The 17,590-nt window shown below is 33.3% G+C and overlaps 1 protein-coding gene, 1 long non-coding RNA gene and 5 other non-coding genes across 9 annotated transcripts; all 7 read left to right on the top strand.

Moving 5' to 3' along the window:
* Positions 1–8,820: 8,820 nt before the first annotated feature.
* LOC125212165 lies at positions 8,821–13,144 on the top strand. Its single transcript, XR_007174623.1, has 3 exons — positions 8,821–9,001; positions 12,050–12,153; positions 12,918–13,144. It is a non-coding gene; the product is annotated as an uncharacterized LOC125212165 (long non-coding RNA).
* On the top strand, positions 9,045–9,112 carry LOC125217230. The gene has a single exon (XR_007175648.1). It is a non-coding gene; the product is annotated as a small nucleolar RNA snoR64a (small nucleolar RNA).
* On the top strand, positions 9,403–9,481 carry LOC125217235. The gene has a single exon (XR_007175652.1). It is a non-coding gene; the product is annotated as a small nucleolar RNA snoR20a (small nucleolar RNA).
* LOC125217200 lies at positions 9,553–9,637 on the top strand. Its single transcript, XR_007175621.1, has one exon. It is a non-coding gene; the product is annotated as a small nucleolar RNA R38 (small nucleolar RNA).
* On the top strand, positions 9,903–9,981 carry LOC125217236. The gene has a single exon (XR_007175653.1). It is a non-coding gene; the product is annotated as a small nucleolar RNA snoR20a (small nucleolar RNA).
* On the top strand, positions 10,040–10,124 carry LOC125217199. The gene has a single exon (XR_007175620.1). It is a non-coding gene; the product is annotated as a small nucleolar RNA R38 (small nucleolar RNA).
* Positions 13,145–13,928: 784 nt separating the features above from the next.
* LOC125215390 lies at positions 13,929–14,963 on the top strand. Of its 3 annotated transcripts, none has more exons than XM_048116793.1 (3): positions 13,929–14,241; positions 14,313–14,476; positions 14,771–14,963. In XM_048116793.1, exons 1-3 carry the CDS (start codon positions 14,139–14,141, stop codon positions 14,861–14,863), a joined length of 360 nt encoding a protein of 119 aa, XP_047972750.1. In that variant the 5' UTR covers positions 13,929–14,138; the 3' UTR covers positions 14,864–14,963. The 3 variants fall into 3 exon arrangements, 2 of the variants coding, with proteins under 2 accessions (XP_047972750.1, XP_047972752.1); XR_007175255.1 differs by having other exon boundaries at positions 13,933–14,241; positions 14,349–14,476; positions 14,730–14,963; XM_048116795.1 differs by having other exon boundaries at positions 13,934–14,241; positions 14,349–14,476.
* The last annotated feature ends 2,627 nt before the right edge of the window (positions 14,964–17,590 follow it).

Raw genomic sequence — 17,590 nt, 5'->3', positions numbered from 1 at the left:
TGCAGGTGAGTCTTGGATTGAAGTAATGCACTTAATTTGGAGCATATTTCATACAACGTATTTTTGTCAGAACTACATTCATATCCCAAGTTGGAAATTCTTCATAAGTAACGCGTAAATTCCATTTCAACAAAGGTGAAAACACCATTTTAGTATTCCTTCCGTCCCAAAGAAGATAACCTTTTTTTTGGGTGGTACGGAATTTTATGTAGTTTTATTATGTGTTAAGTGGATAGAATAAAGTAAGAGGGAATAAAGTGAAGATAAATATATTTCTATTTTTAGTAATCGGTCATCTTTAATGGATGGGGGAGTAATAGACACAACATTGAAGAGTGCACAAGAAGAACTCCAAAGCAGATGAAATGTAGGCTTTGCGGCTCACGACCGATAGTTAAAAAAAGATGAGCAGAGCAGAGCCCGAGAGGAAGAGAGATTTTGTCCCGTGGCAGAGAGCAGTAACAATAACTGATCATCATCTTCATTAGCAGTTGTCTAGACTAGACCATCTGTTTTCAACACTACAAAAAAATCACTGTTTACCGAGCAAAAATACCGAGCACCGTCTCATGTGCTCGGCAAAATACTGAGCACATCTAGTGGTGCTCGGCAATATCAATAACTTGTACAATCCCTTGCGAGCAATATGAGCACGGTCAACATGCTCAGCCTTGTAAAAAAATTTTCACTAATAGATTCGAGCACCAAATAGGTGCTCGGAAAAGAGCGACCACCGTAACTGTGCTCGGAATACAAAAAAAGAAAGTGCAATTATTATTCAACAATTTTTCCACACGGAATATCTGCAATACATTCGTTTTACTTTTATAGATGTAAGCGAGCACTATACATGTGCTCAGGATTCCAAAAAAACAAAACATTCATGCAACACTTAATAATTTTGTCACACGAAATATTTGGAGTGCATTTCGTTTTATTTTTATTGATGTAGCGAGCACTATATATGTACTCGGAATATTCCGAGCACTGAACATGTGCTCGGGATTAAAACAAATACTATAGATATAAGTGAGCACTAGATATGTGCTTGGGATTCCAAAAAATAATCATGTAAAATATTTCCACATAACACATCATAAACATATTGTTTATAACTAATTAACAAAGTTACTCAAACTACCGTTATATTTTACTACATCCGTCCCATGTTACTCGCACTTTTTATTTTAGGCCATAAATTTAGGATTGATTTTTAGTGTAATTAAATTAGAATTTTAAGTGTAATGAAACATCACTTCATAGAGGAGCTCTTAACTTAATCTAATATATTAATTAAATACATTAATTCTAACTTAAACTATAAACAGTGTAAGTAGTTAATGACAAGCCGAAATGGAATAGTGCAAGTAACATGGAATGGAGGGAGTACGACTCATGTCACACTATTTAAGTGGCAATATTCTTAAATCTATTGCATCGATATATTTTGTTTTGTTTTTATTGATTCAAGCGAGCACCTTTTAGGTGCTCAAATATTCAAAATAAATAGTGTATTTAATATATTACTCAACAAAAATAATGTCGTTGTCTTAAATTCTAAGCGGTTTTTAGCTAGCACATCCTATTCTGCTCGGAAAATTGCGAGCACATCCTAGTGTGCTCAGAAAATTGCAAGCGAATCGTACAAGTGCTCGCAATGATTCAGATCTTTTGTACCTCAACCTTTCCTTTATTCTTCTAATTCTATCCACCTGTGATTATTTTCTCCTCTTCGAATTTTCCAATCTTAACTCATATTTCATCAAATTTGCTTCGATTTCTTCAGATCGGAAGTGTTCCAATGGCTTGTGGTTACCCCATCTTCTAAATTATGTAAATGTATCATTGTAATTATTGGTTATTCTTTCTAAATTATTTGGATGTATTAAAGGAAATGTTATGTTTGTTGTCATTTTAATTTATACTCCCACCTCCGTCCACGAAAAGTAGGGCACATTTTCCATTTTTGATTGTCCACGAAAAATAGGGCACATTCAAAAAAGGAAAGTTTTAAGCAACTTTTCTCTTACTTTTTTCCCTTCTGTCTTACTAATAATATGGACCTCACATTCCACTAACACTACTTATCTCTTACTTTTTTCCTTCTCTCTTACTTTACCAATTCTACATTAAAACTCGTGTCATTCACAAAGTGCCCTATTTTTCGTGGACAGAGGGAGTATTTTTTTTTTTGGTAGAAGTGTTCCTTTTGCTCGTGGCCTCGCCATCTTCTAAATTATCTAAAGGTATTATTGTAATTGTTAGTTATTTTCTCTAAATTAGTTAATTATATTAATTGTAATGTGATGTTTGTTCTTTTTAATTTATGTTATTTTGTGTGATAGATAGATAGTGAAATAGGTATTATTCTAAGATGAGAGTGGATGTATAAGAGAAAATTTGCTACTAGAGAGTACAATCTTGACTTTATTGATGGAGTAGATAACTTTATAAGTTTTGCTATGCAACATCCCTCTACAATGGATAATTCAAAATTAGATGTCCATGCGCATGTTGTAATAATATGAAATATTTTTTTACGGATAAGGTTAAGGAGCATCTTGTAAGAAAGGGTTTACTAAAAATTATTATGATTGGAGATTTCATTGTGATGCGAAAGTTTTGTTAAGTTCATTACCTAATGCATCTATGGATTTCGCTCCACCATCGAATCCATACCAACATGAGGACAAACAACCGGTCATGATGAGTCTTACAATTTCCAGACACAATACTTTGAACAATATGTTCTGCCTACCTACATGCTAGAACCCCCTACTAACGAGTTGCAACAATTTTACAATGCATTAGAAGTGGCACAATCTGATTTGTGGGCGGGGTGTGATTACTCTGAATTGTCAACAAATGTTCGACTGAAGAACTCTGAAGTCTGAACACCGAATGTCTCAACGAGTTGTTGACGAATTTTGCCAATTTATGGAGGAACGTCTACCGAGACCGAATCGTATGCATAACAGTTTCTATCAGTGTAAGAAACAAAAGCAGAATTTAGAGATGCCCCATCTCAAAATACATTGTTGCATCAATGGGTGCATGATCTACTAGAGAGAAGACGAGACGAGAGCAGAACTGAATGCAAATTTTGGTGGTCATGTTAGATTCAAGGATAATGGTAGAAGTACATTCAAGAAGATGTACTATTTTCCTCTGGGTCAAAGATTGAGGCGGTTGTATGCATCCGAAGTTACCACTCAATCCATGCGATGGCATGCAGACTCAGACTCCATGAGAGATGTCTCCTCCAGTGGATTCTATAGCTTGGAAAAGAAATGGGACTCCTATTGGCGGACGGAGGGAGTATTATTCATTTATATCTCAATTATGTGTTGTTCAAGACATATTTGTTTTAGTCGTGGTTGATTAAAAAAAATGCAACAATTGTTAATAGTAATTTGGATCCCCTGTATAAAAACAAAGTACATATAAATTGAACAAAGATTATTAAATGTAAGTGATGTGCACGTTCAATATAATACACATTCATAGTAATTATGTTAGTACTTCACAAATGATAATTCTCCTTTTATGTATCATGATATTTTAATGGATAATGATTTTCAGTAATGATTAAAACAATATTATATTAGAGCCAATTCTCTGTACTACGTAACTAATTTGGTGGCCCAAATGCACTACACAATCCTCATATATTAATATGGCTCATATTACACACTGTATTTTATTTTTTCTGTATAACACTTATTGTTATAATCTTTTCCACTATTTTTCGTATTATTGAAAAGATATTAAGCTCCGCCCATCTAAATGTGTTATTCGGTTATTCAATTACAAGAGTTTAATCTTATACCTATGGTACCGTGCGGATTTCAAGTCACCGTGCGGATTTCAAGTCATTCTTTCACAGACGAATATGGATTAATACACATAAATTATGCAAGTATTAGGGTTTAGCTTTATACCTATGGTATGTCAGAATGACTTCTCAGCTCGATTTGAATACATCGTGCGAATTTCAAGTCATTCTAACACATAGTATTTTCAGCCTGTTTCGGCGTCTACTACATGTACTGCATCACATAGGTTTGCCGAAGACAATTTATTTGTGACACAGATATGCTCTCCGACTCCTTCTTAAACCTCTTGGTATTAATCTCCTCTTTAAAGAATTTGCGCTTCGTTTCAGCTTCTGCCAATTTACAATCAGATTCCACCTTCACCTCTGCATACTCAACACACATATCATGCAAGGTTTTCTCAATATTCTCAACGCATTCTTTCTCGATTCTAAGAGCTTTTCTAAGACTATCTTCTTGTTTTCTATCACCACTCATATTGCAGACATGGGAAGCCCATTCAAGATTATAATTCAGCTCAACTGAGTCAACAATCGATGTAGCTTCATCATACATTGAATCCCATTCGTTTTTATTCCATTATGAGTAGGCCCGTGTGATGCTGGTGTTCATATACCTCGGCTTCTAATTTAGCAATATAAGCAATGAGTGCGGCCTTATCTCCCCGTTTAATTGAACCTTCATCAAAACCTACAACTAGAATTCGGTGTCACTCCATTAGTTACGGCGCTCGTTGGGGTCACCTATCATAACATTTTAATGGATATTATTTTCACTAATGTTTAAAACACTATCAAATTAGAGCCAATTCTCTGTTACTACGTAACTAATTTGGTGGCCCAAATGCACTACACAATCCTCATATAATAATATGGCTCATATTGCACACTGTATTTTATTTTTTCTGTATAACACATTATTATAATCTTTCCACTATTTTTCGAATTATTGAAAAGATATTGAGCTTTGCCCATCTAAGTGTGTTATTCAATTATTCAATTACAAGAGTTTAGGCTTATACCTATGGTCCCGTGCCAATTTCAAGTCACCGTGCGGATTTCAAGTCATTCTTTCACCGACGCAGTGCAAATTAATACACATAAATTATTCAATTATTAGGGTTTAGCTTAATACCTATGGTATGTCAGAATGACTTCTAAGCTCGATTTGAATACATCGTGCGAATTTCAAGTCATTCCTACACATAGTATTTTCAGCCTGTTTTGGCGTCTACTACATGTACTGCATCACATAGTTTTGCCGAAGACAATTTATTTGTGACACAGATATGCTCTCAGACTCCTTCTTGAACCTCTTGGTATTAATCTCCTCTTTAAAGAATATTGCAGACATGGGAAGTCCATTCAAGATTATAATTCAGCTCAACTGAGTCAACAATCGATGTAGCTTCATCATACATTGAATCCCATTCGTTTTTTTTCCATTATGAGTAGGCCCGTGTGATGCTGGTGTTCATATACCTCGGCTTCTAACTTAGCAATATAAGCAATGAGTGCGGCCTTATCTCCCCGTTTAATTGAACTTCATCAAAACCTACAACTTTGAGCCGCTGCTAACTGCTTTCGTCGCTCAACGGAGTTTTCAAAATCCTAGACGAACTAGAATTCGGTGTCACTCCATTAGTTACGGCGCTCGTTGGGGTCACCTATCATAACATTTTAATGGATATTATTTTCACTAATGTTTAAAACACTATCAAATTAGAGCCAATTCTCTGTTACTAAGTAACTAATTTGGTGGCCCAAATGCACTACACAATCCTCATATAATAATATGGCTCATATTGCACACTGTATTTTATTTTCTCTGTATAACACTTATTGTTATAATCTTTTCCACTATTTTTCGTATTATTGAAAAGATATTAAGCTTCGCCCATCTAAATGTGTTATTCGGTTATTCAATTACAAGAGTTTAACCCTATACCTATGGTACCGTGCGGATTTCAAGTCATTCTTTCACAGACGAAGTGTGGATTAATACACATAAATTATGCAAGTATTAGGGTTTAGCTTTATACCTATGGCATGTCAGAATGACTTCTCAGCTCGATTTGAATACATCGTGCGAATTTCAAGTCATTCTAACACATAGTATTTTCAGCCTATTTTTTCGGCGTCTACTACATGTACTGCATCACATAGTTTTGCCGAAGACAATTTATTTGTGACACAGATATGCTCTTCGACTCCTTCTTGAACCTCTTGGTATTAATCTCCTCTTTAAAGAATTTGGCTTCGTTTCAGCTTCTGCCAATTTACAATCAGATTCCACCTTCACCTCTGCATACTCAACACACATATCATGCAAGGTTTTCTCAATATTCTCAACGCATTCTTTCTCGATTCCAAGAGCTTTTCTAAGACTATCTTATTGTTTTCTAACACCACCCATATTGCAGACATGGGAAGCCCATTCAAGATTATAATTCAGCTCAACTGAGTCAACAATCGAGTGATTTCTAGTATACAAACTCTAACACACCTATCATAACATTTTAATGGATAATGATTTTCACTAATGTTTAAAACACTATCAAATTAGAGCCAATTCTCTGTTACTATGTAACTAATTTGGTGGCCCAAATGCACTACACAATCCTCATTAATAATATGGCTCATATTGCACACTGTATTTTGGTTTTTCTGTATAAAACTTACTGTTATAATTTTTTCCACCATTTTTCGTATTATTGAAAAGATATTGAGCTTCGCCCATCTAAGTGTGTTATTCAATTATTCAATTACAAGAGTTTAACCTTATACCTATGGTACCGTGCCAATTTCAAGTCACCGTGCCGATTTCAAGTCATTTTTTCACAGACGCAGTGTGAAATAATACACATAAATTATTCAATTATTAGGGGTAAAGTGGGATATACCGAGCATTTCCCCTTTTTACCGAGCACTTTGGTGCTTGGTCTCTTTTTTTAGTGCAATCATGTCCTTTTCAATGACATGTATTTGGCGGATTTGGATTTGCTGTGGGAATATGTGTACAAGAGGGATTGGGGGTCTCTTATTGTACAAAGCGGATTTCTACGAGAGCACAAAATAAGATATCTCTACATTTGACGGCCAAAAACAAACAAAGAAAAGGAAAGAATTGGCTATTAAATTGGCTACAATGCTTCTTCCATGGACAAATAATCTATCAGTACACCACCACAAAGAGATTTTAAGAATAGTTATTAGGTAGAGTAAGCAGAGAGAAAAAGATAATTAAAAATTTAAATAATAAAAGAGGAGGGAAAGATTTATTTCCAAATACATAAAGTGAACATCTAGGATGTGGTAGACTAAAAAAGAAAGATGGATGTTTTGAATGAGATGGAGGTTGTAGTATAACTTAATTTGTCTTTAATTCTTATTTACTTTTGTTACTTTAACATTATCTATATCATTTCATTATTGATTTAATTATTTATTGCAAGGCAATTTTTCAAATTTGTAGTTATTGGGTATGTCGAATATATAATAAAATAAACTCACTTCGTCCTTTAAAAAAATAGACAAATTTGTATGTGGCTTGAGTTTAAATATGCAATTGGTAAAATACGAGAGAAATTGAAATAAATAAGAGAGAGATGAAAAAAAAGTAGTGGAAGTAGTGTTAGTGGATTGTGTGGTCCAAATTAGTGGTATGCAATTGGTTAAAAACTTTACATATTTAGATTTTTTCTAATTTTGGAGGACAATAAAAAATAGTAAAACTAGTCTATTTTTTTGGGACGGAGGAAGTAAATAATTAATTTGAAATGACCTAATGTTTATTTAAAAAGTGGTAAGTTGAGTTGTTTTGGGTTTTGACTGAATCTAACATTTTTTCAATTATTTTGTTATTAAATTAAATTCAAATTATTAATTGGAATCCAATTTCATAGGCGATGTGAGTGGATCCATTTCATTGACAAAGAACTTTTAATGATTTTCGCTTAATAATATAGAGTAAATTTTTTTTTTTCAAAACTTATAAGTTGTTATTCTTTTGTTTCATTTGTTATTGTTATGGATAAAAATATTGTGAATAATTGTTTCGTGTTAACTATATTTCAATAGTTATTTGTATTAGTAGGGATGTAATCAATTGCTAACTAATTATCAATCTCAAATTGAGATCAATTTTCAACCATTAGATTAGAAGATTTTGTGGTTAATATAATGTCAAGGGTAATATATTTTAAATTTAAATAATTATTAATTAAATTAAAAGGGTATTAATGTCAAATCCTATTCCTATATGTAGTAATTATAACTAACTACTTTCTCTCTCCTCAAAATCATCTAAAATCTTTAAATTTACGTAACTCTCTCAATTTAAATTATTTTTTCGCAAAAAATATATCAAATTAAAGATAATTTAATAAGGATTCCAACGAGATCTCAATTGCATATGTTCCGACGATGTTCGGGTGATGAAATTTGATAAATTATATTTCAATTTTCGTACATGTTGATAAGCAGCTTTTATCAACAAATGCAACAAAAAATCTCAATATATTGTAGGCAAAATCTCAATATTATGCATGTCCAATCTCAATAAAAAATGTGATGATATTTTCTTGTCCTTGTGTTGATATTCTAATGTCATATTGTTGATATTTGTAATACACAATGTTGATATAAAAAAACACCCACGAAAATTATCATATGATAACATAATGACGATATTACCTTTTTGTTGATATTTTATCTACTATTTATTGAGATTTACTTTAATCTCATCCACTCATTTTAAAATCCAAGGGTGGAGATTTAATCTTGATTTTGGATTAGGATACTATAAGCATTAGAATATAACCCTGTATTAGTATATAATTTTTTTTATATAATAATATTATTTCTAATTTCATTTAATTAAAAAAGAGCACCCCAACAAAAAGTAAATAAGCCGCCCACAAAATGAAAAATATGGACATACCCTAGAAAAAACCTCAATATTGCAATGTAGCCCAACGCACTCTATAAATATCACAAAACAACCTCAATGATTCGATCTATATATAACCTCATCTCTCTCGCCTCTTTCACTCTCAAACCCTAATCCTGTCTTCCGCCGATTTCTACGAAAGCGAATGCTGTGGAGAAAATTGAGCATATAATCCACAGTTGCATCGGCCGGATTGGATGGCTATCTTCACAATGGTATATACTTTTACTCAATTTCCTTAATGGGGCAAATGATGTACTCTTTTGAGTGGAATGCTCTATTATTTTGAGTATGATGACACTCCGTTGAATAGGAAGATCTGATGCTTCTGGAACTCTTTTATTATCAATTTATTATTTTATTCTTCATTTTTCTTATGGCATGTTTGATAGGGTTGATAAATCATGTAGGGATGGAAATCCATAAACAAAAATGACTGCATTTTTTTTCATGGATTTCCATCCCCAAATGGTGATATCACCATGAACAAAGATGACTGCATTTTTGTTCATGGATTTTCATCCCTAAATGAGTTATCACCCCTCTCAAAATGGCCTTATAGTATTATTTTTAAATTTCCTCGTATTTATTTCTTCAAATGTATCTGATCGAAAAAGCCTTTGATGTTAACATGTATCTAATCTGAAATTCAACATTAGTGATGTTGATTTCATTTGACTAGGACGAACTGAGGCTTTCATATCTAGAATAAAAGTGTCAATTTTGTTGGTTTGATATTGTTATTGAATATTGATCGACTTTGGGATTCCATGAATGACGAGAAAAATAATTTTACAGTTATCCCTGTCTGATTAAATTCTTATGCTGAAATTATGTAACCTGACATGGAATACCCTTACCAAATCATAACATGCTTAATAAATTATGTGCAAAATCTTGTGTTTTGATAGTATTTTTCTAAATCCTACTTTTGTAAGCTTGAGGATCATCAACCAAACATTTTTCAACACTTACCCGTGTCTGATATGTTCTTGCTGAAGAGACTGTGATCTGACTTCTAAGTTCTCTGATATCTTTCTCTGAGTTCTAGTTTTTACTCATTAATTCTTGTAATTTTTTCAAACATATTTGCCTAAATCGCATGTAATTGAGAAAGCCTGTGATGTTAACATGTATCTAACCTGAAATTCAACCTTAGTGATGTTGATTTCATTTGACTAGGACGAACTGAGGCTTCATATGCAGAATATCATTTTTATTGGTTTGATATCATTACTGATTGTTTATGGGGATTCCATGAATGACGAGAACAATATTTTTACAGTTATCCCTGTCTGATTAAATTCTCATGCTGATATTTTGTAATCTGACATGGAATTCCCCACCAAATTTTGTGCAATTTCTATGTCATCTTTTCCTTGAGTTGTACTACCTTCGTCCCCCAAAATTTGCTACACTTTGACCCGACACGAGTTTTAAGAAATGTAATGGAAAGTGAGTCGAAAAAGTTGGTGGGATGTGGGTCCTACTTTTAAAGTATTAGTTTTATAATAAAATGTGAGTAGGAATGAGTTAGTGAAACATGAGGTCCACTACCATAAAAAAGTAAAAGTGAAGTGTATCAAATTTTCAGGGATGGACCGAAATAATAAACTGTATCAAATTTTTCAGGGACAGAGGTAGTAGTTGTTACATATTAGTCCATAGATTATCAATGAAAATACCAGAGAACACTGTTCTTCACAATCACTAAAATTCGAAAGCTATTGAAATTTATAATATTCAAGGTAAATTCAACAATGACTCAGTGTTGAGGAATTAAAATTTGAAAGCTATTGAAACAGAATAAAATGGAAAGAGGAATTTCAAATCACTTGTGAGCACCCAAAACATTTCCTTTTCATGCCGCTGTGTGCGTGTGTGTGAATGTGTTCTGTGTGTATGCGTGCTGGTGTGTGTGTGTAAAAGAATATGTGCATTGTTTGTAATTTAATAAATATTTGGAATGACACAAGAGTTTCAACACAGGTATCCGCAAATATCAACACAATTTTATTGATATTGTACATGCATTATATTGAAATTTTTTGATGTATTTATTGATATAAAATTTGATTATTAATATATACGAAAATTAAAATAAAATTATAAAATTTCATCATTCAATCATTGTCGAAATATATGCAATTGAGATTTTGTCATAATCTTTATGAAATTATTTTTAATTTGATATGATACAAAAAATTAATTTCAATGGAGAGAATTATGTAAATTTATAGTTTGAAGGTTATTTTGAGGAAATAGAAATTGATTGGTTTTAATTATCATATACCCAACTAAGTTGGTATAAAATTTTTAGGCACAAAGATTAAGAAATTGATAGAAAGTAAAATAAATAGAAGATAGAAAGAGTAGGAAGGATGAAAAGAGAATAAAATAGGTGATAAAATAAAGTACATAATCCGTCCTAAGTTACTTCGTATTCTTATTTGGGTTGTCCCAACTCCAAAGTTACTTGAGTTATTTCTCATTTTAGCTAAACACAAAACATCTAGTCTAACCTACTGTATTCTTTATCTTACTTTACTTTCTCTCATATCTCTTACTTTATTCTCTCCTCTACTTTATTTAACTAAATTAACACAATTTTCTTAAATCTCGTGCAAAAAAGAAGTGCTTAAGTAACATGGGACAGAAGGAGTAAGAGTGATTAGATGTTTTATTTTTTATCAAAAAAAAAAATTACTCAACTTTGTTAGAACATATCAAAAATGAATATGACTCAACTTAATTAGACGGAGGGAGTATAATAATTTTGACATTATTTAAAATATAATTCACTTGACATTATTTCAACCACTAGATCTCATTAGCAAATGGATAAGATTTGGACTTAATTTTGGATTGTTTATTAGCAATTGACCACAACAATAAACCAGTATACGGTAAAAAATAATTTAAATCACCAAGTTTGATCAAAATTTAGTCTATAATCCACTAATTAAATCATGAAGTTTCAATTTTTTTTAATTTTATCAAATGAGTCGAATTTCAGGTGAAATCTTTATAAGCGTGGATTGAGATTTCAAGATGGATTGAGATTTAAATTACAAAAAATGATTTCAAGTGGAGATACAAAGATTTCACTCAAAATTCGACCCATGGGATAAACTAGAAAAATTGAACTTCGTGATTTAATTAGCGGATTTTAAACTTTGTGGGGTAGACCAAATTTTGACTAAACTTGGTGATTTAAATGACTATTTACCTTAATGAAAAACTTACATATACATTATGTGCAGTGTGACATACTAAAAGCATCCTCAACGGTACAGATGTTGTCTTGTCCTGCTGAGAGGAAATGGCGACGGGCTGACGTTGCAGAACACTCGTCTCAATGTGCTTTGTAAGTGTGTGTACTTTTTAGGTTTTCTAACTTCTAAATTAATGAAAAAAAAATAAATCACTCCTACAAATCTTATTGTCCAAATTTTTATAAATTTACCAAATTGTTTGATCAATTTTTACCAAATTTTTTACCAAATTTTTAAAAAAAGCACTTCTACTTTTTTACCATTTTTTTTCTATCTTTCAATTCTTTCCAAAATTAACTATAAATGCATCACTCTTGAAAAAAAAAATTTAAACCAAACTTTTACAATTTCATTCTCTCACAAATTTTTCTCTCCAAATTTTCATCATCAATGGTCCAAATATGTCTGTTCAACCATCATCACCAAACTTTTACAATTTCATTCTCTCACTAATTTTTCTCTTCAAATTTTTATCATCAATTATCCAAATATGTCTGTTCAACCATCATCACCAAACTCAAACTAGTATGGCTGGAACACGCTGTTATTGGATTACTCAACGTCGGGTATCCAAGGTTCGGTGACGCCCTACATGTTCGGAGCGCGGGGTCCACATGAGGTTGCCTAACGACCTTACTCGGTAGGCATGTAGTACAACAGGGCGTCATTCGTGTCACGACCGCACTTTGCTAAGGATAGCAAACACGGTTTATCGCGACTAGAGGAGGATTAAAGAAGCCGAGAAGAAAGGGAAATCTCGGCAAAACTGATATGAATGGAATTAAATTGGAATAACTGACAAAATATATTAGAGTGCATGATACAAAGGAACATAAGTTTGTTATTTACATTGCAGCGGAAGAGTCAAGAAAGAATGACACCATGTATGGAGACATGATGCATCCAAGTATATATCCAAATGAAACACATTCGCCATCTCTGCTCAACATCGCCCATCGTCATCACCGCTTAATCTGCATATTTAGAAATATATGCAGGGCTGAGTACAAAGGTACTCAGTGAACACATTGCCGAAAGATACAAATATACATTTGAAAATATTGTCAAGCCATCATCGCAGTAACACTCATGGATTTTATCAACATTTTTTAAAAATCACGAACATGTGTTCGAGTTTTCATAAAATATAATTTGTATTTTTAGTATAAGAAAGCTTACCTCGTTCGTTTAATTTCTTTAACTTGAAATTCTCGCTCCAACTTTACTTTGCAAAGATAACCTTTTGGAGCATCAAAATATAATACAATATACTCCCTCCGTCCCACTTTAGGAGTCCCGGTTGAGTTCGGCACGGGTATTAAAAGATGTAAAGGAAAGTTGGTGAAAAAAAATAGTGGAATGTGAGTCCTACTTTCTTATATTATTTTTATAATAAAATGTGAGTGAAAAAAAGTTAGTGGAATGTGGGGCCTAGTACCATTTATGGAATATTCCAACCGGGACTCCTAAAGTGGGACACCTAAAAATAGTAAATTGGGACTCCTAAAGTGAGACGGAAGGAGTACTAATTAGACTTCAAGAAATTCTTAAACTTTAATAGGAATTCATGCCTCCTAATTAAACCCTTTTCTTTTTCACTATTCTTTAAGAAAATTCTGAACTTCATATATTGTTTGATGTTTCGTCTTCTATTATTTTCGGACTTCGACTAAATTGATATTCCATACATTATTACAAATCTTGTGCAAAACTATAATAACTCGGATCGCAATTAATTATTTTATATTTATTTTAGACCCAAGAATAATTAAATTTGAATTTGGGCCATTCCCTAATTATAATTAATATCCAATTTTTTCTTTCTTTCTTTAGCCCTAGACATCTAAATTCCTTAGCCCAATTAATTAGCCCACTATAGTACCTAGAAACTTCTCCTCTCTCCCACGTTCCATCGTGATTAACAAGCTCTCCCTTTTTCTGCCTTGTTACTGCCGCCGCCGACCAGCCACCTCCGGCGGCTTCCCCCCTTCTCCCTTCTCTCTTTCTCTTCTCTCTTTCTGTTCTCTCTTCCTCTCTCCTTCTCTCTCTCGGATCCGCACCGCCGCCGCCCCTGTGCATGCACAGGCGGCGGCTTCGGCCTCCTCCGTGCCTCGTGCTGCTGGAGCAGCTTCCCGGCGCCACTCCAGCCCGGCCGCTGCCCCCTCGCCGTTTTCCGGAAGGTAAGGATATATTTATTATTCTTATTCTCTCTTCTGTAAATTCATTAGTTAATCTTACTAATTTGGTTTAGATCATCAAATCTGCTTTGATTTTATGCATATCGTAGTCACTGGAATCCGACAGTATCTCCCCCATGAGATGAGTTTTCCATCTCTGTGGTTGTTATGGATGCAGGCAGGGACGGATCTATTAGGCCTCCAAAAGGGGCAAATGCCCCACCTAAAAAAAATTCATGTATGCTAATTTTAATAGATAATTTTAAATTTTGTTTAAATATCCTTATTTTGGCCCCCCCTTAATGTATTAAAATATTTTTATGTATATTTTTGCCCCACCCATGTAGAATTCCTGCCTCCGTCCATGGTTGCAGGGCTTAATTTGTCTAATATATGAATTTTGTGAATTGTGAGTATATGCCTGGCTATTTTGGAAGACTCAATGGTGGAACATGTTTTCAAACTTGCCGTGTATTTTAAAACTTGGGCAGATTCTATTTTCCAATTACATATGCATGCTTGTTGTGTATAGCGTTTGAAAGAAGGCCATGGAGTTTACCTCTTTGAAGGCCATGGAGTTTACCTCTTTGATGTGGGACAAAGTGCTGTTGGATTGAGGACTTGATCCTTTTGTAAAAGATTAGGATTTGATTCTTTTGTAATATTAGACCTTATTGGACACTCGATGCATTTACCGGACAATAAGAACTTTTAATTTGGATTTATTCTTTTATTTTCACTTGAAATAATCGTGGAAGAACAACAACTACTACTATTGTATGTCTCGTCTTGATTCGTTTATAGCTAGCTCAATACCGATTATTTCAAAATATAAAGGGCAGGTCCTTAATTTTTACAAGAATCACTTATTTAATATTATTTATAGTTAAGCTAATAATACTAATACTAATAATTATACGTTTCGAAAATTCGGGTTGTTACAATTCGGGTCGACGGCGTACAATCTGATGCAATCGTTGTCCCATATCTAAGAGGACGAAGCAAATCTGCCACAATCTTCAGTGCAAACTTTGGAAGGCGGAGCTTGCCATTCCTACTATGCGAAAAGGACAGAGAAATTGTTCGACGTGCGACCCGCCACTTCGGAAGATCCAATTATGTGAACCAACCAAAATGAGAAGGTCTTTTGGGATCAGGTGAGTACACATACATGCTATGCGTCCGGAAAGATCTGTCTGCGCAATTCAAAGATGTATCAGAATCTTTCGGCCGAGTGAGCACGGATATCCAAAAGTTCAGCGGCGTTTTCATTAATAAAGAAAAGCGGTGCGACAGCGGATCGAACTAAGCCAACATTATGATTTCGTCCATCATGACCTTCCAACATGACACTAGCGGGAGGGCCTTCAAATATTTCAATAATTGGAAGAAGTTAACTCAACTTCAACAAGGAGGAGATCGCAAACCAACTCGCTGGAGCTTATTTGGGTGGGTCCAGTGCCAGTTCGAGTTGGCCAGGAGTCAGTTTGTGATGCCGTCCAATTGGGACAAAGGCAGCGAAAGCTAGCCACAGAGGACAGAGCCGAGCGGAGCCCCAAGCTATCCCCTCACCCTTTCTAATCCGGATATTTTATACAGCTAATTATTGAAAGCCATTTGTTGAAAACTAAATTTTTCAATACTTAACTTGAGGGGGAGTGTTGGAAATAGAATATGAGGGTCTCAAGATTGTGGAAAAGAGTAACTTTAGGGCCTCAAGGGAATATATCATTACTATGGTAGAGTCCCAAGTTTATAAGTCCCTAGGTACTTTGATTCTCTAGTCCTATAAATAGAGATGTCCATTGTATCACAAATAACAATTCAAATCCAATACAATGTAATCGATAAAGATTTTAGTGTCTTTTATTTTCCGCATTTTACTTTTCAACACCATTAATGCCGACACTAGCTATATGAATCCGCAATAATTGTTTGCGCATGATCAGCTTATTACGAGAAGTTGGGCCCACCGTCTATGCTTCTGGAGGAGTAATTTTTCAATATTTAGAATTTTAAATATGTAATTTTTTAATTTTTGGCAATTTAATTATGTACTCCTTGCGTCCACCATTAAGAGTCCCGATTAACCATTTTAGTTCGTCCGGCATTAGGAGTCCTGGTTCACTTTTACTGTAAATATTAGTTACACATTACTTTCCACTTACTCATTATACTCACAATCTACTATAAAACTAATATATAAAAATGGGTCCCACATTCCACTATCTTTTTTCACCACTTTCCTTTATAGTACTCCCTTCGTCCCACTTTAGGAGTTCCGGTTGAGTTCGGCACGGGTTTTAAGAAATACAAAGGAAAGTTGGTGAAAAAAGATAGTGGAATATGGGTCCTACTTTTATATATTAGTTTTATAATAAAATGTGAGTGGAAAAAGGTGAGTGGAATGTGGGGCCTATTACCAATTATGGAATATTCCAACCGGGACTCTTAAAGTGGGACACCCAAAAGTAGTAAACGGGGACTCCTAAAGTGGGACGGAGGGAGTACTTCTTAAAACACGTGCCGAACTCAAATGAGACTCCTAATGGCGGACGAAAGGAGTATTTTTTTTAGGAATTTGTAATGTAATTTTTCTATTTTTTAAATGATGTTTTGTTAATAAAAGAGTAAAGTAGGAGAGAAATAAAGAAAAATGATTAGATATTTTATTTTTAACTAAATTTTTTTTATTAATTTTGAAAATAAAACACATTACACTCTTTAAACTTAGTATATCATGATATCCATTCTATCTAATTTTTTTTTATATTATATCAAAATTTTTAAAAGTGTGTATTGGAGTTTGGTTTATGAAATTTTCTTGCATTATAGAAAATATAAATTATAAAAAATACATTACAAAATAAAAGGTGTTTCCTATGTGCCAAGTAAAAAGGAATTTTCTTATGTAAAACATTAAAAAAAATATGTGATATGTCGCAATTGAAAAAATAAACATAGAATGAAAATGGTGATAAGATTTTAAAGATTGTAATGTATTTTTTTTCTAAATTTATTAATTTATTTCGTTAAAATTAGTATTTTTTAAATAAAAATGTGTTTCCTTCATGCAAAATATAGATTTAGTACTATTATGCTACGTTAAAACGAGTCATCTCAAAGGGCGATACTATTAAATCGCGCTTCCAATCGTTTGCGCAACTTACTATTTTTGTTTTTGGAATGACATGTTTCTCATATGATTCTTTCAGAAAATGTGACATTGAGACGCATCTTGACCTCTTTTGTAAATAAAAAAGTATTCCAAACACGAAATTTTTAACTAAATCCACCTGCTTTCAGAATTTTGCCTAATTAATTTTGTATGTTTAATCGTTATTACTCTTTA

This window comes from Salvia hispanica, chromosome 3 (assembly GCF_023119035.1).
Source record: "Salvia hispanica cultivar TCC Black 2014 chromosome 3, UniMelb_Shisp_WGS_1.0, whole genome shotgun sequence".
Lineage (NCBI taxonomy): Eukaryota > Viridiplantae > Streptophyta > Magnoliopsida > Lamiales > Lamiaceae > Salvia > Salvia hispanica.
Note: the sequence above shows the minus strand (reverse complement) of the source record. Positions and strands in the feature narration are given on the sequence as shown.

Excerpts from the sequence above, each read along its gene's own strand:
- LOC125215390 (XM_048116793.1), top strand. The coding sequence starts at position 14,139 with ATGCACAGGCGGCGGCTTCGGCCTCCTCCGTGCCTCGTGCTGCTGGAG. Across the intron at positions 14,242-14,312 it reads CCCTCGCCGTTTTCCGGAAG|ATCATCAAATCTGCTTTGAT; the intron begins GTAAGGATATAT and ends AATTTGGTTTAG. Across the intron at positions 14,477-14,770 it reads CCCACCTAAAAAAAATTCAT|CGTTTGAAAGAAGGCCATGG; the intron begins GTATGCTAATTT and ends TGTTGTGTATAG.